At 38.2% G+C, this 22,950-nt stretch overlaps 1 protein-coding gene across 1 annotated transcript in view; it reads left to right on the forward strand.

The window, feature by feature from the left end:
• The window catches only part of LOC115918645 (hematopoietically-expressed homeobox protein HHEX homolog), a 41,851-nt gene extending 23,181 nt beyond the window's left edge, over window positions 1–18,670 (forward strand). The window contains exons 2-4 of the mRNA XM_030985857.1: window positions 4,321–4,505; window positions 12,847–12,897; window positions 15,686–18,670. Of these exons, the coding sequence (XP_030841717.1) occupies window positions 4,321–4,505; window positions 12,847–12,897; window positions 15,686–15,895 (446 nt within the window). The 3' untranslated portion in view covers window positions 15,896–18,670. The remainder of the gene's footprint in view (window positions 1–4,320; window positions 4,506–12,846; window positions 12,898–15,685) is intronic.
• Window positions 18,671–22,950: the final 4,280 nt, after the last annotated feature.

Genomic DNA, 22,950 nt, shown 5'->3' on the forward strand with positions numbered 1-22,950 from the left:
AAGGGATAAAATAATTATTGTACATAAGAACTCACTAATTTAATACGTAATATGTGATACCCGCAATACCATGAAAAAGGCTGAACGCTAAAAGTGGCGATTTCTTTCCTATTGCCAAAATGACAATCCTTTTATTAATCAGTGGAGAGTTGGATTTTATAGTATTTTCGGGATCATTAAAGACAATTACAATTTTGGCTCGGCTTAAACTTACAACTATCAACAAGTTCGCCTTAATTTAACGACTTAATTCGAGATTTTCACGGCCGCCGAGCAATTTACAAGAATAGTTGGCAAAGTTTTATGCATTAATCTCACGTCGAGTCGACAATATACCTCGTTAATTCAATGTAAAACAGTGTCTATTTAACATCGCGGACAATTTACAAACTGAAGGATAAAGACATGAAAACTGTTTAGAATAGTAGCAATTAAAGTCGGATCTCCCTTTCAAGTCTAATCTCTATCAAGATAAAGATGATCATCAATTGATACAGTTATAGTCAAGTAGTAGTAGTTGGCAAATACTAGAAGTTTTCTGCAAATTGGGATGGTTTGCAAAGAGATAATTGCGTCTCGGATTTATGAAGTACTTCAAGAGAACGTGCGATTGCTTTAATATTGACCGCCTTGTTAATTCGGACAACCGATTGTTGGGCAATTTCTTTGTTTTATCTTGTCGTGCTTCGTTTGCTATGCCATCTTATTCGGTTTAAAATGGTTGACATAAGATAACGTGAGGTCAATAAACGGTAGCCACTGTCATAACCTTTTTAGTTGTTTTTTTCTTTTTTCTTACACAGTCCTGCCTTCTTGTTTCCCCAGATTTGCAGGATTTGAGGGCCTTTTTTGTTTTTTAACGATAAATTTGAGTTCGAGCCATACAATTAACTTGCGGAAGAAGTTGTCTCGAAGTTATTGGGTGTAATTATTATTTAGTTTCAAAATGTATTGTGAACTTTGGAATCTATTTTTTGTTATATTCCGAATATTATGTCAGTTTAAGGGCAACCCTTTTTACGTGACGTTGCTAATATGTTATTCTTCCTCAAAGGATTAACAAAAAAAATGAGGAAATTCACCAATTATATTTCACCTCTACCAGAATCCAACCTGCTCTTTGACCCAATCGATTTATTCTTCAACTATCAACAATAACTAGAGTTATCATGATGTAACAAGCCTCTAATGCCGTTTATTTATGCCACCATTTTTGTATCATGTATTGTAGCTCAAATAGCCTATATGACATTTAAATCGATGGTTGGCCTTTACAGGTCAGTTATGACAAGAGTTATGATAATGCGGAAATACGAAATGGTTATGATTGTCTCTTATATATAAGTAATTTAAAAGGGATTTTTACGTGACTTCTTCTATAGGAAAAAATGTATATACCTCATAGTAAGCAAAGTAATTCAGATTGGAGCTGGGAATCGAAATGATTTTCATCTCTCATGTGGTACATGTATTTCATGCAAAGAAATCCGAGTGTATGAGTGGTGATGCTTATACCAAAATGTGAATGGGCTTTAGGCGACCAATTTGTGGCGATTGGTAAAAGAAAATAGGTAACGATATCATCATTACGATATACGACATACTTGATGGCCTGTAAACAGAAGAGTTTTAAAGAGCATTTAATATGCCATTTAAATCGAAAACGACAAGTCAGGGGGTGGGTTGCCTACCGAGAATTTGAACGGGGTGTCCTTTTGAGTTATACCAAATTCGCTTGCTATCTGAATGTCGTATTTATAGATGGAATCCTTTATTCGAGGCTGATTATGTTACACGAGTCCACAGACTCTGGTTAGTATCTTCATGAGGATTTCTCAAATCCCTTGAGTGATACGGAGGATGAACCCGGCACCTCAAACAGGTACTACGCCGAGGTTTCCCGTGTGTGATAGCAGACAATGCCCCCAATAGACAATGAAAGAGTGCTATCGGCTGCGGGAGGATGCACGCTCATGTAATTTTGTTTCTATATTTTCCCGCGCGCGCGCCCAGTCATCCAAAGTGACAAACTGACATAGGAAGAAAGTCGTTAATTACTGCCCTTTCCTTAATGAAGGTGCGAATTTTAAGCGGGCTATATACATGGTGATGTAACCAAGCGGGTCTCCCTTGGCATGTAGGCCCTCGGGCAATTTTACAAACCACTGCTAGCCGACTTCCTCTGCTAATTAAAAGAAGTAGGACGATTGGGTGACGTACTGTTTCTGGTAAGAGTCCAGATAGTCTACCCTACTCAAGTCATCAAATTGCTCATCGTTTGAATGACTGGTCACATAATTATAACTCATACAGATAACTAATGTACAATTATCAAACAGAGTAGAATAATGTATGACTGTATCGGTGCTAAAAGCTCATATGGCATTAGCATTAATCGATGTGCAACATATCCCAAACCATTTCTATATATTTAATATGCCGGTTTGTACTTAAGCCCATTATTTAAAGTTACATATATAATTAAAGCTGTAGTTATAGTTATAGTTAAAGTTATAGTTATATCTGTGACGTGCAACCTGCCCTGAACACAATAGAATGTTAATAAAGATACACTGAAGATTTAGCACTGAGATCTGTTGTCACAGACCTGATCCCAAAATATAGCAGTGACAATGCCATCATAACAGACTTTCTGAATATTCTATAGGTTTTTGATTTGATTCCAGTTTATTATAACAGGATTATGATCAAGACATTGAGCCAACCTCACAAGGGATTTGGTTAAACTTAATCCAGTGTTGGGTGAAATTAAATCGATCTTTGCTCTTGGTTTGTGTCTGATATTTTTCATGCCAAGTTAGAGAACACAAAATGGTTTGTTCGACATTGATAGTTTGATGACACAGTCCTCCTCGACCCCCTCCCGCCCCCATCCAAAAAACGGATGACGTGTTCCAAAGAAGATCAGGACAAGACAAAAGCAAGATAGTGAATGTCAGACGGGGGTCACCATTAATCATCCAAAGATGACGACAATTCTGATGGATTCAGTCGTGAAACGCGGCTCATCGAATAGGCCTGTTTCCAATCCCAACCCGTCCTCACTCGGTGCAGAGTTTAGACACAATTTCCTCCCTGGATTTGATCAATTTGTATTGCACTTGACAATTATGTTATTTACCCGATTGTCTGCCCATTCTGTTCCCTAAATACCCCTGGCAAGTTTTCCCCATTTGCCACCCTATATCAAGGTGGCTGAACTCGACGAAGCAGCGCGGCATAATTGGAAACTTTCTGCGAGAAGTATTTCATCGATTACGCTTTTTACGCACAACACATGCCCAGCATGCTCTTGTAATTGTTCTCCTCTTTCCTACAATTTTCAATTGATTTACACATCACGTTTATCATGTTATCCATCTGTTTATCTTTACCTAATATGGCAAAATGCACTGATTTCGATCAATTGCACATCTCCGTCCCATTGTTCAAACAGAGGATGCCTTTCTTCAATTTTGTTTCCCAAATTCGACGGAGGACCCCTTTTATATTCGTCAGGTTGCGAAGGAAATTATGATTTTCCTCAAATCATTTCTCAACAATATTTTGATGGAGATTAATTTGTACTAGTTGAATTCATGAGTGCTTATCATATCCGATCTCATTACAAACAATAACATACTGTCTCTCTAGTCGTTTCCCATAAGCATATCAGTGTTGATTATTAACCATGCATCATTCATTTTCCCGGTAATAAAAATTTGTGATTTTTCTATTTTGATCCTGATACACGTACACGGAAAACACACTAGGATATCTAAAAATATAAAAGACAAACAGATATCATCTTTCTTTACCAAATGTTATGTTTGAAATAAAAAATGCAATTCTGGATATAAGTAATCTGGATGACATCATGAGACATCTACAGAAAGTTTGAATATTGAATCCTTTTCCCAGTAATTGAACAAGAGTGTAGATATATTTTGAATATAGGAATGTAATTGAAGGACAGGGCACTATTTTGAACCCCCCCCTCCCAAAAAAAAAACAACAACAAAACCTGGCTATGATCAGTAGATGTATTATATCGGTAATAAGACTATAAACGTTTCTTAATTTAAAAAAAAAAGAATGTGCTTTTTGAGATACCATAATAACCTAATAATCTGTATTGATAACAATATTCTGTGCTTTGCATGCGCTTTCACGAAAATTCTCCCCGTGGAACCCGTTTACTCGATCTACTTAATGACTAGTCACCCTTCTCTTTTTTCCAATTACTTTTCGGAAGAAAAAAATATTACAGGACTTAGCATCTCCATCTAATCATCATCTTTCTCTTTTCTTTCTTTGCAGTTTCAGGGAAACCTTTCTTGTGGAACCCGTTCATCCAGAGACCGCTCCACAAACGCAAAGGAGGCCAGGTCCGATTCTCCAACGATCAGACGATGGAGCTGGAGAAGAAGTTTGAAAACCAGAAATACCTCTCCCCGCCCGAAAGAAAAAAGCTCGCCAAGGTTCTCCAGCTCAGTGAAAGACAGGTAAATGAAAGCATTGCAAATCTTTTGTTGTAATTTTGTCTTTATTTTTTATGTTTTTATTCCTTTTTTTTGGTTTCGCCCCGAAGGAGACATGTTTTAGGGAATCCACTAAGTTCTTGAAAAGTTGATTATGGTAGAGGGTAGGACTAGGTAAGGGCGACCGACAGAGAGAAAGAGAAAGATAGAGAGAGACAGAGAGACAGAGAGACAGACATACAGACAGAGGGAGGAGAAGGGGGCGAGGTGTCAGCGGTAATTCCACGGAGAAAAAATACAAATATACGGTCCGTTCAATCTTTTTGTTTGATGGTCTCAAATAAAGTACACATGTCAAAATACAATATTTTTTTAACACTTCTGGAGCCTTTAAAATCTCTTCTTGTCGGGAAGATGGTTGCCAAAAAGGAAGGCTCCATGCGGAGATAACATACATAAATATTGGAACTAATCTGTTCGGGGGAGCATTTATCCATTTCTTTGTCATCCTCTTGTTATCATGACATAGATGTTGATGAAAAGAATCCTCCTCTTTAGCGCTGGTTGATGGTACCTTTTATCGGCTGTTCTTCAGCAGACGATGGGAGGAAATGCGTGGTGGTCCCAGGGCGCATTACCGTGCAGAATTTATGCTCTCGGAAAAAAGGCGGGAGATGACAGGAGAAATCAGATCCCATTCTAGAATGCCAGTGGAGAAGGGGGGGGGGGGGGGGGGGAGATGCGTGTCTTTTTATTAATTTTTAAGGTGGAATGGCAAAATATGATACTTACAGGATGAAATAATTCTTTGCTAGATAACATTTTCAATTCCCTAATTTTCCAGTTTTCACTTCGATAGATTAAGTTCCTTTATTTATATAAAACCGTGCATAAAACTACATTTTTTAAAAATCTCTTGGCCTTACTGAAACACATGGAAAGCAATATAAAAAAGTGAAATTTACTATATTTTGTCTGCTATTACTTGTAATTTATATGCAAAATATAGCTTACTAAAAAAAAACAGCCATTGATTGTTCGTAAAATCTTTGTCATGTTTGTATCACTAAATAAGCGGCAATTTGTGGTCGCCTTCGCAAAATGTCAATTATTCATCCATTACGAATATTTCCTTGTCTAAAAACGGAAATCAAGCTTTCATAAACAATTCATTCAGTCTCAAATGTTACAATCTAAAAATATATTTACAGTTTCTTTTTTTCCATCAGATAGTTTCCGATGATTTCAAAGAAACTCTCGAGGAAACTATCTAATATTAAAACCAATCCTCAATTACACAGCATTATTTGTAATCGAGGAAATGTAACCATATTGTGTTTACTCCCAGCACTTAAATGTCGCTTATGACTTCTCTTTGTGTGTCTCTACACCTACACTTCGAAAGCATTAACTTCTTTTTAAAGGTTTGTTGGGGGAACTTTCGACATTTTCCTCGTAATTTTCCTCGTAATTGTCACTCTAGGTTTACGGGGAATGCTTGGATGACGAAATTAGAAACCACCTTGTCGAATCGAACCATACTATCAGTATCACGACCGTCAACCCACTGTTAGTGAAATGGACAATTATTGCTCCTCTTTATCTCAGCTTCATGTTAAAGTCTTAAACTTAAAGTTGAGTTCTGCATGGTTACGCGATTGCATTGTGCACTTATGTGTGATTGTAATTGTGTCTGGAAGACAATATGGGAGGTTGAGTATGTGGTACATAATAATTGATGTATATACGGAGAGGTTTTGGAATTACAACATTTAAATAAATTGTCCAATGACTAACATTTTGAATATGAGGGCACGTGAAGCGCAGTCCTTTTCAGTGATATTTCGTCTTTGGCACTCTTCCAAACTGACTTATAAAGATTGAAGAAGATCGTAACGTATTTGATATGGTCACCTTTACTAGAAATCAACCTTTAATAAACGCCAAACAAAGAGAGTACATAATTCAGGCGATTATCAACTTTGTTCTTGACACCGTCGCAAAGTGTAGATGACTATCAGGGACTCGTAAAACCGAATTATGAATATGGAAGTATTGGTTATGAATTACGTCACCGATAAGCGCGCGCTTAACTCGTTTTGTCAGCGCTCAACTCCCCGACGGTTGAGCAGACTTCAAAAACAATCATGATGAAATTAGATTAATGAGTTAAGGAAGAAGAATAGCGAAGTATGCTGGTGATGGATGTCGAGTAGACCGACAAAGGAGAGAAGTTAAGGAGTGACTTGTCTGTCAGCGGCGAAGGAGAAGAAAGACGCGGCCCGCGCCGGCGTCTCAAACGCTCTCCAGCCGGTGTGATCATGTCTTTTCCCGCTTTCTCTCTCTTTTTCTCTACCTCCCTCTTTCTCTTCTTCCCTCTTTCTCTCTCTCTCTCTCTCTCTCTCTCTCTCTCTCTCCCTTCTCCACTCTCTCTCTTCTCCACTCTCTCTCTCTCTCTCTCTCCATCTTGCCCTCTCTTTCTACTTCTCCTCATTGTAGTCATACCTTACTAAACATGGCAGCTAAGGAAGTTCAATCGCGGACTGTCGGAAGAGCGAAGAAGGAAATGTGCCTAACAAGATTTCTTGTTTTGGGAGAAGATTCCCCCGTGTTTTTCTTCTCTCTCCCATCGAAAAGCAAGAGATTCAATGTATTGTAACAGACTGCTGTTATTATCTGTTATGGATTTGCCCGACGTAGCTAGGATGTAATGATCGAAACAAAGAATCTTGACTAAGCAAGGGCAATGCAGACTTTTCTTGGCGGGGGGGGGGGGGGGGGGGGGGGCACTTTTAATGCATGCCCCTTTTAAATTATAATTGTGGATATCTTAAATTTTTTGTCACAATTTTCAGTTTTCAGATCCAAAAGGCTCGTGAAAATGTGAAATTTATTTCTTTAATTATTATTTTACTGTCAGAGATTATTTTTCTCGGAAATGTGCCATTCCTTTTAAAAAAAAGTTGGATCCGCCCCTGATCAAGAATTTACCTCTTGATTTTGTTTAAATTTTTTAATGGAGAAAAGGGATGCATGTAGTTTGATAAGTAACGTGCAGCTTATCACTGATCACGGCAATGGTGAGGTATGCCTAATCCAAAAGGTAAAAAAGAAGAAAATAATTGCCCTTTGTATAATTGCGATCTTCTCCAACCGCTGAATGAGGAAGGAAGCTCCCTTGCAATACTATCAAACCGATATCCACATCAACACATGTATATCATCAGAAATATATCTTTATAACCCAGTTTACAAATATAGCGGGAACAACAATATCCTCAATGAATTAGTAATACTATCCTTATCGCACTGTGAAGAGAGAGTTATCCGCTGCAGAGCGTTAGTATTTCCCATTTCTCTTTTTGTGTCGTTCTCGAATTTACTTCCTGTATTATTTGCCATGGTCGCATCTGGAAGACATAGTTTTTAGCACATTATGTCTGCACATGCGCAGTTGGTATCATGTCATAGTACTTTTAGGGTGACTATACTCTAAATTGGTTGTCTGAAATAATACCGTTTTATCGACATATCGATCGCCGTCTGAAACGTTACTGACAATTTCAGTGAATTTTCCGAGAAAATTGTGTATTTTAAATTGTACATATTAGTCGCTTTGGACAGTTCTCGAATGATAAGCATGGTTGGGGCGCAATATATATCCTTGAAATTCACATACAGTTATTTTTTTCAGGCTATCAAATCAATACATCATTTAAGATACATTTTATGTGCATAATAATCCACAAATTAAAGCATATAATAAAGATCTACTGCTAGGAAAGATATTGCCCAAGCTATGATCTAGAGCATGTATTCTAGAATACATGTTTCAATGTCATGTCTGTATTCCGTGTCGAAAATGACGTTCATAACGCTTAAAGCGGTCTGAAAGAGGGTACCAAGTTAGAACTGCTCATGAACGTATATTTTATGGACCTTTTAGACATGATAGTTTTGCGGGACGGCCTTTCGTATTTCCCTCACGTTCAGAGGCTCCTCAACTCTAACTCTTAACATTTGATCGCAAATGATATGTGTCAATAACTTGCTGAAAGATCAATTCTAAATTTCAATATTTCACGAATTAGAAACCAATTATTGTCCATTATTTCCTTCTTGAATATAGATGGTTGATTCTAATTTGTAATTTGAAATACTTATAAAAGAAGGGTCCAATTTGAACTGTAACAAACTATGAATCATTCTCAAATCGGTATTCTGATCTGAAGTGAAAAGGGTATTGCCTTAAGCCACAGGCATGACAGGTCAAACAAATAAGTTGCGTCGAAGGTTCATATTAGTGTAAAACGGTGGGCTGGACATTAATCACCTATTATTTCGGATCACAGCAAAACCAAAATCTTTTCCACAAATCAGGAGAGGTAGATAGAAACGTTTTCCATTATCTTTATCCGATAAAATAGGACCAGCCCATAGCAATGAACAATATTATTTTGTCGACGAAAACAATATTCCAAAAATTGAAGCCTTGGTTTTGTTGTGCAACCGTGATTCGGCATTTTTCCGGGCTTTAGTTCGTTAAAGGTAGAAAAGATTTGGGGTTAGGGTTGCAATTGGGGTTTATGTTGGGTTTAGGGTTATGATTAGGGTTATGATTAGGGTTAGGTACAATGTTGGGTCCGGAGTTGAATTCAGGAATTCGGTAAGTGTCGTACCGCGCAGCAATTTTTTTTCTCGAACAGGGAGCCAATTTCGCGACAAGACTCTCTTGCAACGTCAGACAAGCTGACATAAGAATACACTCGAAAACACTACAGAATAATTAGAACAAAATCTGCTTGTCCGACGCATGCCAAGGAGAAATGGTTCAAATTATCTATGTATGATCGATGATAGGTGATTGTGTTATGATAGAGGCCAGAGTAAGAGCTGTACAGGAAGAGATTAAAGCATTCAACAACACACTCTTTTTCCGGTTTCGATCCTACTCATAATCTATTTTCACGATGCTTCAGATGGGAGAGAGATACAAAGAGATAGATCCAAAATGGCGGAACCATGAGTGAAGTGGGTGTGTGCTTGTTATGAGCGCTATTATTTTGTACTTTCCTGTCGGTTTATGGTATGAAACATTATCACAACAGATGGGGGTGTTGTTTAAATTACTATTTATGGGGGGGGGGGGGGAGGCGTCAAGTCCAGGTTGGAAACTCATTTATGTCTTCATGTTAAGCATTCGGCTCGTTATAAGAGACCTTCACACAGTTCAGCTATAACAAGAAATGGAAACGTATTATCTCATACCCCAGTTACACTAACGATACTGGCACCAGACCGACACCAGACCGACACCAGACAGACATTATCCTGAACAATAAACAAATACATTTCATAAACAAACAATAAATTATACTTAGTCACATGCACCAAAGAGACCAACGTCAGAACGACAAAAGACCAAACAAAAAAGTAAATACATTATACCCGGTCACACCGCGGGACCGATACCAAACAGACAACATCGAATGTAAGATTTTCATTAATATCTCGAATGGCCAAGAATCGTTTTTGTTTTTGTCGGTGTGAAGTCGGTTTGGTGGTGTGACTCAAATATTTTGTCGGTTGTCATTTTGCTTGTAGTCCGTCTAGTGGTGTGATTGGGGTACAAGGAAAGCTATAGGATAACCCACATGTTTAGGGAACATTCACAAAATAGGTACTCTATTTTGTAGAAAGTGTTTATTTTTGATATGGAGTTACGAGTACAATCTTTAATGTGCAACACTGCAACCATATAGTTCTACAAAATAAAGCGATTGTGAAGAAATTGTGTTTAAATATGTCCTTTTGAAAACTCAAATATTTTAACAGATGTTCTTTTGAAGAAGAAAAGAAAAGAAAAATCAAAATGTGTTCTGCTGAAAGTGTGATTCGATGCCTGATATTTCTGTTAAAAGGGGCGACTGTTGATTAGTGTTTTGAACTTTAAATAGATTACTCTATAGACAGTGGAAAAATATGCCCGCTGACTCCTTGTTTTAACGGCTGATCACTTTAACATTTCAGTTTCATTACGAGTTCCGTGTTACTTGTATTTCTTGTACAACGATACAAGTGGGCGTTTCCCATCTACGCTAGCTTGGAGAGAATAAAAACAAAAAGAAATTGAAAACGCAGCAAATCAAAACAAAAGTATGTGTTTACTTTTGCCTTCGATGATTAAACAAAGCACGAAACAGACTATCGGGCTTGTAAGGAAAACGACCAAAATGTATTCAACGTATACGATGCGTATCGAAAAAACCTTTTGAATATTTATTAGTGTTCTATACCTGTTTGCGAGAGCGATTTGGGCCACTTAATCGCCTCTTGGCGGCGACATACAGCCTTGTTGGAATAGACAAGTAAATATATTCTTTATACTGCTACTGGATCAATCGGAATCACTATCAAATCTTCCCTCCATCATCACTAGTAGACAGGGGGTGGATTAGAATCGAAAATTTGGTTGAGGTGGGGGGGGGGGGGTGGGGGAACTGGCCATGCCCCTTTAAAAGCATTAATTTTGTATAATTTGATAATTTTCTTCTTTCTTCTGTTTCTTCCTCTTAAAACTGTTTATCTCTTCAATAATCTTTCTGTTCCAAATTCGTTACTATCACTCACTCCCCCTTCCTCTTATCATCCCCCAATGCCTTCTTTCATGTTCCCTTTCCTTTTCATGATCATCTCTCCATCTCCATACTATCCTTTCGTCAAAAGGTGAAAGTAAAAAATCACCAGCAAAACCACGATATACCAGACGACATATCTCCCATTCCTTTGTGCACGTATTGACCCAGCTCTCACTGGAAGACTCCAAATCCTCCTAACACCGTTGTCTTGGACTAAAGAGGGGTAAACACCCCACGGATGGGGGGCAAATAGACTCCCGAAGAGGGGCACTATATACACCGCCGGTTGATCAAACATCTCGGTGGAGCCTTGCAAGAGGGGGATTAGTGCTGTGTGGAGGGGTGTATTGCGATGGGGTGGATAATGGTGAGAGGGGATAAGTGGTGCTTCTGAAGTACTGGTATTTGAAAGTGATCAGCCCATCGAGGGGGATCAAATATTATGGTCCAGGGGGTAGCGCCGTTTGATGGGCGTTTGACGGGCCCCCATCTGCATGGACTACAATCAAAACAAGTCACACAATAGTGGCGGAGTCTCGATAATGTGAACCATATTGGATCACACACTTTAGTATACTGGGTTAAAACGAAGTGCTCAAAATGAGGGCAGTTTCTGGTTAGATTAACTTTGGGCAATTTTGTGGTCATCTTGGGTAACGTTTTCCAAAAGTACGTTAATTTTTTAATAAAAACTGAGCAAATAATGATCTTAGATGGGCATGTGATTAAAGTTGATTGGACACAAAATCAGCCTAGTTTAGGAATGTATGAACGCCTAATTAGAGATAAATTGAAGGAAAGTGAAATTAGAGACGAAGCGAATAATGATTAACTAATGAAATGGATATTTGAGAGTAATACAAAAAAATAAAAGAGTTACATATTATGTACGTGAAAAATACAATTACATAACATAAGGAAGAAGTAATGAATAAGCATGAGAAAGTAATCTCAGCAGAGGGAAAGGCTTTAGGAGAAGAAGACAAATAGATATAAATGTAATCAGGTAACATAAGGAGAAAGAATGAGTGAAACAAGGAAGTAGAGAAAGAGAGAGAGAGAGAGAGAGAGAGAGATAGATGGATTTAGAAAAAAAGAAAGAGGGGTTTACAGAAGATGGGTATCAAGATCATTGATTTGCTTTGGTTTGGTTTTATTTTCCCGTATAAAAACATATTTACAATTATGAACATAAACATTATGATTATTACCTACTCGAATACGGATGGATCGCTCTATTCAGAACCATTAAGTGAATGAATATGTTCTTACTACACTGTACAAGGTCCAGAGAAATGAATATCATATTAATCTATAATCATAATGATAGCCCTATATTGGCAAATTGAGGGTTTGGAGGTATTGAAGAGTACCGCTTGATAGCTCAGTTTTATTTCATTCGAATAATCTTAGGCTTCACTTGTAGAAGTCGAGGGGCGTTAATGGGGGCCCTCTCACCGTGAGCTAATGATTGACCGGGGCGTCAACACGTTACACACGACAATTTTAATCATGGGGAAAATTCGCTTCCCTCTGATTTTTCAACTTTTCAACCATGTCCATGCAATAATTATGATGCACAAATCAAGAGAATGTAGTCATATTGAAGTATTCGTATGTATTTAATGCATATTATTTTAACTGACTTTTAAGTTTAGAAAAATTCTTCAAAAAGAACGAATGACTTTAAAAAAATTATATATTCGTCTTTTTTCAATTCTTTTCAGGTGAAGACATGGTTCCAGAACAGGAGAGCTAAATGGAGGCGATTAAAACAGGTAATTTCACCACTCTTTAGACGTTAATGGTTTGATTTAATCAGCCCCTTTGTGCCCACATCGAATTATGTTTTTTTCTTCTTCTTTTGACAACTTCCCGATCTCATAAAAAAGATCTACTTTAGTTTGATTCACGAGCACTCTTGGTCTTGATTAAGACACCTGAGTTTATTTGTTAGCAACTCCTTGTCAGCACCTTTGTCGGCATAATCCTTAATAATAAAAAAAAAACCTTTCTCTTTGCTAACGAAGGATATCTGGTTGTTATTTATTCATTAGTGTCATACATGTCCCAAGAAGCTATTTGCAACCCTCTCAGAAAACATAACGGTGGTAAGATCCAACCGATTTGTCTTTTATGAAGTTCTCGAGAAGCCTATAAGTTTATCTAGTCACTTGTACAGCGGGAAACAAAAGAGCTGGGAAAATAGACAGGGACATTAAGAATCGTAAAAGTGAACGTTTTTATGTGGCCACAGACGACACTGTTTTAATGGCGGGAAATCCGCCTGCACCTTAGAGCAAAATGCGTCAAGTAGTTTTCCATCAGAGTGAATACTAGAGAAAGAAACCGCCGGTGAGTGGCCTCTTTGCACCATCTGAATTACGATGCTTCCGTCAGAGATTATATCCACAAAAACACAGGCTACTGTAAATACACACCGGAGCTAAACATTAATATTAGATAAATGAGTATCTAATATAACGAGCACACCGAAAATGTAAGCACTTAGACCACTTCAGTCCAGATTCTAAATTGCGCGGATGCGATTATCGTCAGTAAATACCTTTCAAATTAGAGTAGCGTATTTCTTGGAGCTCGTTTATTTTGCCTCCTCGAGATTTGGTTTTAAGTATGTGTACTTAGAAATCATAAATGGGGGTGTATAGCAAACCATTTACCATGTTCAAATAAGATTTCTCCTTGCTTGTAATTAGTATCGAGTCTGGAAGAAGAACGAAATGAAGGAAGGATTCAAGAAAAGTAAAGCATTGATGATCTTTTAGGAACAAAGCGATCCAGTGACTTGAAATTGCATTGGCAGCGTACAAGACTAACTTAGTGCGCGTCGCCAATTTGATTTTTAATTCCTCTCTCCATCTTAATAATTGACTCAATCTTGATGATTTATGAAGTAGCTGTAATTTGATACAATCAAGTTTACATTAACAAGTGATTCGAGTAGTCCTTTCGATTTAAATTAGTTTTTCTCGCTTCTGTGTATTTTCTGTCGTAAACGACAAGCCAGGCAGACGAAAGAGAGTCAAACGTTCTTTCATAGAAACTGTGTCAGAAACTCAGAATGTTGAAGTAGGCAAGTAATTGCCAGGGGGTGTGATGATTAGTAAGCGCCAGGGTACGGCAATTTCCTTATGCTCGTTTGACGCAAGGATTATTTGCTGACGAAGGTCTGCGTCGATGACTGGCGCGGTCTTTGACGGGGCATATACGGTTTGAGTGACATGATAAGAAACTGAATGAAAAAAAAAATCCACTGACGCAGCCTGAACTCAGTAAATAGCGCCTCTTGTGCAAAAGGCGTCACTACGGGACTAATGCCTGGGGTGCTGCACCTATGCTTGATGCGGGACCTGGGATGACAGGCAGTAAATGCTTGTCACTCGCCTCGTCGTCACTGACCTTTTGCCTCGATGATGAAGACATCGACTAGCACTCCAAACGTCATGGTCCACCACGGCCGTGAAAAACGCTTGTAATTCGAGGCTATTAATCACAGCTCGAAGGCTCTTTACCCCTCTCTACTCATGCTCTGTTTTCCCCCTCCTCCTCCTCCTCCTTACAAGCAAGAAGGAACGAATCAATGACAGATGCGATGATGCAAACGGGAGAGTAATGCATTAAGGTCTGTCGGGGTTGGAAGGGGTGTGGAGTATCCCCCCAAGTTGACTAAAGATTCGAAAGATCACATCTATTTTCAAAATTGTTCGTACAGTGTTATTTCACTATTATTTCCATGCATCATTTAACAAAACACTTTATCTACCGAGTCTAAAACCATGTATCGGAAGGGTCACATTGTGTTATAAGAATTGTTTCAAGAAAATGATTCTGGTGGTAAAAGTAAATCAGGGGGCCGCTAAGGTTGTTATTAGACAGTTCATTCAAAATCTTTTATGGAACGTTAAAGAAAAGTGTTCTTCCAAGGTGTCATTGTTTTCTTAGATGGTGTTTTTATTGAATATTATGCGAGCTTGATAGACTAGGCAAAGTGGATGTATTATAGAGTTTATTTTTTCAAGCGTCTGCCTAAAGGTAAAACCTTGCCTGTTTTTAAATCTGGATACACTCTTTCCAGGAGTAGAACGACCTTATGGGATGTACGCCATTTGAGAGAGGAAAAATTTCCGCATCCGTCTACTTCACGCATTCGTACACAGGGCAAGGCTGAACCTTATCAGGAAAGAGGGAGGAAAAAAAGGGACTGAGCGGTTAAACCATGATTTTGCAAAGATTATTTTAGGTTTCCTAAACGCAAAGCAATCTCGTTATGGGTGTGATCGTTTCTAGGGGTTGTGGTGTTCCAGAGAGCGTGTCTTTCAAGAAGGGTTGGATTCTTATAGAGTTGATCGCTATCACTCGCCGGGTGATTGACTCCTCCTTACGGTGGTGAATAAGGAACGGGGAAATGCCTTCATATCGTCTGGATAGGGAAGTTCGGGTGTGTTTTACGAGGGGCTTATTCGGATAGCAATACTCTCATCCGTGGCGCCATTTTTGACAATCTTTGCTAATCTCGATTCTTTCGTTTCTTTTCTTCTCATGCAGGAAGTACCGACGGGAAAGGGAGAGGGCGATGAGAGGGAGGATGAGATCAAGGCGCATCAGCCAAACCAACAGACATCTCACAATCCTCTGGGCGATAACAGGAATGGTTCCCTGACCGACCTCGAGGACGATCGACGAGACGCACCGTACTATCGGATCCCGAACGGGGACTCTCTCGACCATGACAGTGACTATGACCGAGATGCTTGATAAAAGGTATCTGCAGAGACTTGTGGCTTTTCTTGTTGCTTGAAGTGCTCAGAGCCATGTGTGCCATGCTGTACGTAGAACTCCTCGTCCTATTCTGTAGACAACAGGCACCTCCGATGCAACTTTTACCTCTGTCAAGTTCTGTCGCCGCCCTGTAGACGTGAAACGTGCTTCATCGCGCTCCAGCTGTGACGCCGCGGCTCTACTTTTATGAACTTCGAGTTTGACTGCTTGAACTTTGCTGATTGAATGCGACTTGTGGATGACGTGAAGCGCCATCTTGCTCAAAGCATGTTTAGATATCAGGTGACGTTAGTCATGTGACTTCCTCGAGGCTCCTGGGCAGCCATGTTCCGTAGAGACCCAGGGTGATCATAATGCACCAATCTTCTTCGGTTCCATTCTGCATGATGTGCACTTTCAACAGCACGACAAAAAATGAACTACATGTTACGGCCACACAGCGAGAACAGTTGAACACATCTAAGAGTAAAATGAAGAAAACGACAATCGTCACCTCAGAAAACACCTCTTAACGCCATCTTTTGTAAATCATCATGAAATTTATGACTACCGATCCCAAATCAGTTGCAAAATGTGATGAAAATGAACATAAGAAAAGATTATTCAAACTCAATACCCCCACGGTGGCTGATGCTCGCTGAACACATGGCGTCAATTGCCTAGCGCAGGACTGCGTCAACGACTGACGCTTTGGGGTTGTGTGAGAAGGACTAATACTAAATGAAATGTGAAATCATGTTTCATTACCTGCGTATGAGCCATATGTCTTCAGAAGCTTAGGTGTCACAGCCAGGTAATACTGCAATCGAAGCAATGCCCCGTGTGCTCCGGCCATACAGTACAGCACTGAACCCCTTCACTCCCTCCATGTAGCCGATCTATGAACGCACCGCTACCTACCGAAGAAGAGGAGATTATTAACGTAATGAATACAGTTTATGATTATATACAGCTCTCGTTGCAAATGAGACCATTTAAATCCTCATGTGACTTTTCTGGATTAGAAATTTAGGTTGAGCTACATTCCTTTGTTATGCAACCAAAATGCTAGAAATAGGATTTGAAAATGCTTGAGTAATAACATTATTCTTTTTTTCCTCTAATTATCTGACACGTTCAACATTAATTTGATGGAATTTTATTTCTTAAATATCTATCCTGCGATCTTGTACTTGGGTATTTTTCTTAAGGCAAAACCGAAGAACAAGCGTTTGTCCACTTATTATTTTGGTATTTTTGTGTTTTCTCTCACCACTCTTTTTTCAAAAATATCATAAAGATATTTCTAGATATCGAATCAGCATGACGAATACAACTTCGTCGTGCCGATGAAATCGTCTCTAAGTCTAATTTAAGATATTTAAGGCTTTTTCTTACTTTTTAAAATATTTCAAATACCTATTTTGTCATATTCTTTTTAACCACGCTGTAACGTTTAAGTCCAAAAACCAATTTGTTGGCAAAGTCAAGACGTCTCATTAATAATTTCAAATTGTAAGCTCGCCTAATTTCTTATGACGTGAAACACCACGCAACGGAGAGAGGCAAGTTAAGGAAAAGGTGAAGGGAGGGAGGCGTTTGAATGGGGAGGGGTATTTCATGATGATTACCATAGTAAAAGGAAAGTGCATTATGCATAGATCATTGTGATAAATTTATATTAGCACCTTGAAAATTGTCAAAATGTTATTTGTATGTGTCACACGTACGGTCGGCTTTGAGCTGAAAAATCTGTTGAAAAACGAAATATTTGTCTTAGGTAGACCATTGTTGATGTAGATGTTTCTAAAGTATCCACATTGTAAAATAAAACTGTAGTTGAGATTAAAGGAATTCATTTCCTAAGGATCTTCTAGAATTTCGTTTTCAACATCTGTATTTTCTATTTTCTCGCCGATATGGATTTATGAAAAATACGAAGTTTGCAATGCCAGGGGTCTGTATTTCAAATCCCACGCACAACAGACCATAACGCATGACTTGATATTTTCGGTAAAAGAAGTGCCAGATTTTAAAAGTATGCGCTTCTTGTATTTTCCCGTACACGCACCACGTAAATATCATTGGACACGGGTAATTGTTGACTCTTAAAATGAACTTATTTAATTTCAGTGATACGAAAACGAATGTTTGTTGAAGGAGGAGTAACCACGTTATTCTTTTAGATCATGAATACGATTTCTGCTACAAAAAATAGCTTATTGGATCAAGCCCTTAGATTTCAATTCGGAGGTAGTCTATTGCGTCTCAATTAACCACGCCAAATAATTATAACAAAAATTATCTCATGGTATAAAAGTTGCAGAAGGGATACGACGGCGTTTTCTTTCCCCCAATTTTGCAGAGTTAAAAATCTCCGTGTTCACTAAAATCTCAATGTGCCATTCACTTCACGTTCCTTAACATCAGTCGTGTTCACTGTTATAAAATGTCCTAGTATTTCTGTACAAAAGCTGCTTTGTAAGATAAAAAAATATAATGTCATTGTGAATCTCTGAAAGAAAATGATCGATGAGAACGATGGGCGGGTGCAACGACGGACAACGTAATCTACTGTAAAATCTGATTGTTTTTGTACAGTGAACACTTGGTACTATATCACACAATGATGTTTGTTTCAATAAATAATTGAAGAAAATATGAAGGCTGGTGATGGTATGGCTGATTTCTTGTTGTATTGAATTCAGAGTCGCAGTCCTATTGATAGCGATAACCCTAACTTTTAAACTCGTTCAAAAACGGTCTCCTAAACAGTATGTGGAAAGGGTATTGGATCTGCTGTTGCAGTCGAGAGAGAGAGAGAGAGAGAGAGAGAGGGGGGGGGGGGGAGGGGAGGTGGGGGTATAGAGAGGGTATGTGACAGAGAAATGGAAAGGGGGATTGGATGGATAATGACAAAAGAGAAAGAGAGAGAGACAGAGAGACAGAGACAGAGACAGGGAGAGGGAGAGAGGAGAATTAATTTTACAGAAAAAAGAGAGGAAGGTGATGAAACGGGAGAAATGACGACTTGAAAGAGATCGTGAGTGGGAGGAAATGAAGAAAGAGAGAGGAAAATAGCGAGAGAATACACTGAATATCAATTGAGAAAAGAAGAGAGAGAGAGAGAGAGTGAGTAATAACATTATGCCTGGGATTTATTTATTTATTTATTTTTTATTTTTTATTTTTTTATTTTTTATTTTTTTAAATCTATTTATTTATTTATTTATTTATTTATTTATTTATTTATTTATTTTATTTATTATTATTATTATTATTTTTTTTTTTTGGGGGGGGGGGTTAAAATATTGTGCAACTGCGAACAATATCCAGTTCATGTCTCAACCGATAATTTTAGACAGCTAGTCACACCATCTGTCCCTGTATGGAGAGTCCCATATAGGTCAATCAGATTGGTTCGCTGCATCATTAATTTATCAATACAAACTTATAATTTCATTTTTCAATAATTAAAGAGAATGGAATAAAGATATTCGTAAAAGCTCACCTATAGACAATTTCCATTGCATTATCAATCATATTTTGAATGGGTGTACATTGCAATAACATATTAAGGAATGCAAACATATTTCTATGGGATATACAACAACCTATAGCAATAGCTCTTATTCTTCGAAATTCTTCGCGATCGTTTGACACACGATTAAGTAAAGACGTAGGCATTTTTTATGGGGGTAATTATAAATCGCACAGAGCTATCAAGCCCGAATTGCACATCAATATGACCGAAAACAAGGAAAACTTGCCTCATGGACTTTATAAGGTATCAAAATGCACAACTCTTAATATTCAGACAGTTACTATCAGCATATTTGTATTTTTGTATTTATTAACATTTATTTCCTTCTCAACAGTACAATATGAAACACAATGTATAACATTATATATGTAACAATTATTTTAACATAGAGTATACAGTAAATAATTCAGATACGGAAGGAGGCGAAAACCCGGAAAGCATAGCTTGAGTTGGGAACGCCCATGATAAAATTAACACAGTTACCGAAAGAACATTATAGATATTATTATGAAAATTACATTTTATATAACAGAAAGTTGATAGGAAAGAAGAGAGAAAGAAGAAAAAAAATGAGGAGAGAATTAAGTATAGGAAGGCATGTTCACTTATACAGAGAAAGTTACTTCAATTGGGATGTGCATTGTCTGTGCTTACATCACAAAAATATGGCCTACCATGCCCGGGATGACAGTGTTTTATCGGATTGTGAAGAGTCTTTCGTATATGAATTGAAGAAAAACAAAAATATGGCCTACCATGCCCGGGATGACAGTGTTTTATCGGATTGTGAAGAGTCTTTCGTATATGAATTGAAGAAAATATAACGAGTAATCTGGCTCAGGGGAAATTGCATCAATTTAGTCAGCTACTCTTCTGTCATACTTTCATTGTGACTCATGATTCACTGTTAAAGATCACCTAGACAGGTGAAGGGTAATGCGTAGTACCCCTCTCCCACCCCACCCTACGTTCTTTCACCCCTATCATGGGTGAAACAGAATCGTCCTTTTTGTTCACTTACAATGATTTGCTCTTATTTCGTGCTTTTCTTCGCTCTTATATTGTCATAAATGTGTCCGATATCAATATTAAACTTTTCTTCAGAGCAATATAGGTATTGCCTAATAAGCTTACAATATTTGCCTTATTTATATATCTTATTCGTCTGACTTGTCTGTGTATCTGTCCGTCATCTTCTCTCTCTCTCTCTCTCTCTCTCTCTCTCTCTTTCTCCCCTCTCTCTCTCTCTCTTTCTCTCTTTCTCACTCTTTCTCTACCCCTCTCTATCTATCTCTCTCTCTCTCTCTCTCTCGCTCCATATCTTTTCATTGTTTACCATAAATAGGTACATGCTCACGTGTACGTATGCGTGTAGTAATATTTACATTTACATTAGTTTTCTTCCGCTGCCCCCTCTTCCTCTCGCTTTCTCTCACCCACTCTCTATTTCACGATGCATATACTCATACACTCCATAGAACTACAAATTAAAGTAATAAGAAATACAAATGTACGAAAAGTTTTTTAAAAAGAATGAGAAAAAAAAAGAGATAGAAATAATAAAAAGGTGAACAACTTAAAGAAAGACAGGGAGCCCAAGATGGCAATTGAATGTGCAAAAAATAAAAGAATAGTGTGTGTGTGTGTGAGAGAGAGAGAGAGAGAGAGAGAGAGAGAGAGAGAAAGAGAGAGAGAGAGAGAGAGAGAGAAGAGAGAGAGAGAGAGAGAGAGAGAGAGAGAGCGAGGGGGGGGGGGGGGGGAAAGCGCCATTGTGTTTAATACGGTAAGGCATCTATTTGTATTCCTGTTGGAGAAATTTATTAATAATTGTGTAAGGAGTATATTGATAGTTTGAACACGGCTTCAAGGTTTGATGCATATTTGACGTTGGTGGCAGCCCCTGTGACCTATGACCTACATCCGCTTTCTTCTCTTGTCTTTCGACGAGGTAAGGTTTATTTCTGAATTAACGTGTTTTAGATTTGTTGTTTGATGAAGATGGTGTAATACTATATTGATATTGTAGTATTGGATGATTAGCGTGAGTATGAACTATGAAGAACATGAATAATTATGACAGTGTAATTTCAGGTGTGTGGATTACGTGATATAGACAGGGTGTATATATAACAATAACGCTTTAGATAACCATGATTACGCGTAAACGTATCGGCCCGAATTCACAAAAGAGATTCGTCGACAAACCTTGGTCTTAAACGCGTCAAACCGCGTCATATGACGCACATAAACCTAGGTTTGTCGACAAACCTCCTTTGTGAACTCGGGCCTTCGTGTGTGTAGGCCCATACGTACGTTCGTGTGGATGGATGGATTGACCCGGCCCAATGAATATGCCATTTTCGTAATGTAATCAAACTTAATGCACAAATCTTTGTGAAGTGCCTCGTTACAAAGTATTTCAGTCACCTGTTATGAATAATTGTATTTAAATAGTCAGAATGCAAATTGATGCATGATGTGCTGTTAGGTAGGACACGCCATAATGTTTGTCATACCTAGCAACAATTAATGTTTGCAATTCGCTTTTTGACTATAGAAATGAAATAATTCATAACGAGGCACTTAACAAAGATATATAAGCATAATTACATTCGATTACATTACGAAATGGTCTATTATGGCGCCAGCCACGAGTGTCAGGATGTCAGAGTGGTATTGAAATGGCAGGCATTATTAAACCAGGGAGGTGAAAGAAAGGAGTCTCTTGTAATTTATTCAAACGCATTCGTCAGTTCTAAAGCATAACAATAGGGTGTGTAACATTCCACTTGGCTTTGAAGTTCCATGCTCCGAACCGCGCTTCAACTGCGGGGACTTTCGGAGGCCAGGCACCAGTTTTACATGTATTACAACATATTAAATTACCGGCAAAATTTCAGTGCAAATCATAAACTTTATAATGGGATTGTATTGGGAATAGTACATCAAACAATTTTTCAAATTTAATAATCCGCCCTTCCTTGTGTGCCAGAGTTGGTAGAAGAAAAATTAGATCCTGACAAAAACCCAATATTTTAGGTTAATGCGCTAATTTGTGCGTGTTTTAATGTCCCGTTATTTAATCCATGATTTACAATTTTAAATAACATGTAGTTTGCTAATGCGTGTTTTCGCGTGTTTTCTTGTTTTTTTTGCAGTTGGAAAAAACGATGAAATGACACAAGTTTGTGTTCGCTTGTTCTACTCATTACAAATTCGACAATTGATGAGAAATCACTGGAAAGGACAGCGAACAGTTGCTGGGATAACATTTTCTGATGTAGGAATTCTAAATCCTGAAATTTTATGCGCTCTTTTATCTCACCACCTGGTCCATAGTTGCAGATTAGCGCACAACTTTTCGGCGGCTTGGAGCATGGGGTCAAATAAAAGCGGCTTGATTCCACTTCTTTTTTTCACCTCTCTGATTAAACAGTCGTAGAGGCATGTTTTTTTTTTAAATTGCCAAAACCATAACCCTGACCCCACCTGATGCAAGTGGTGTAAA

Source organism: Strongylocentrotus purpuratus, unplaced genomic scaffold (genome assembly GCF_000002235.5).
Source record: "Strongylocentrotus purpuratus isolate Spur 01 unplaced genomic scaffold, Spur_5.0 spur5_scaffold_15, whole genome shotgun sequence".
Taxonomy (NCBI): Eukaryota; Metazoa; Echinodermata; class Echinoidea; order Camarodonta; family Strongylocentrotidae; genus Strongylocentrotus; species Strongylocentrotus purpuratus.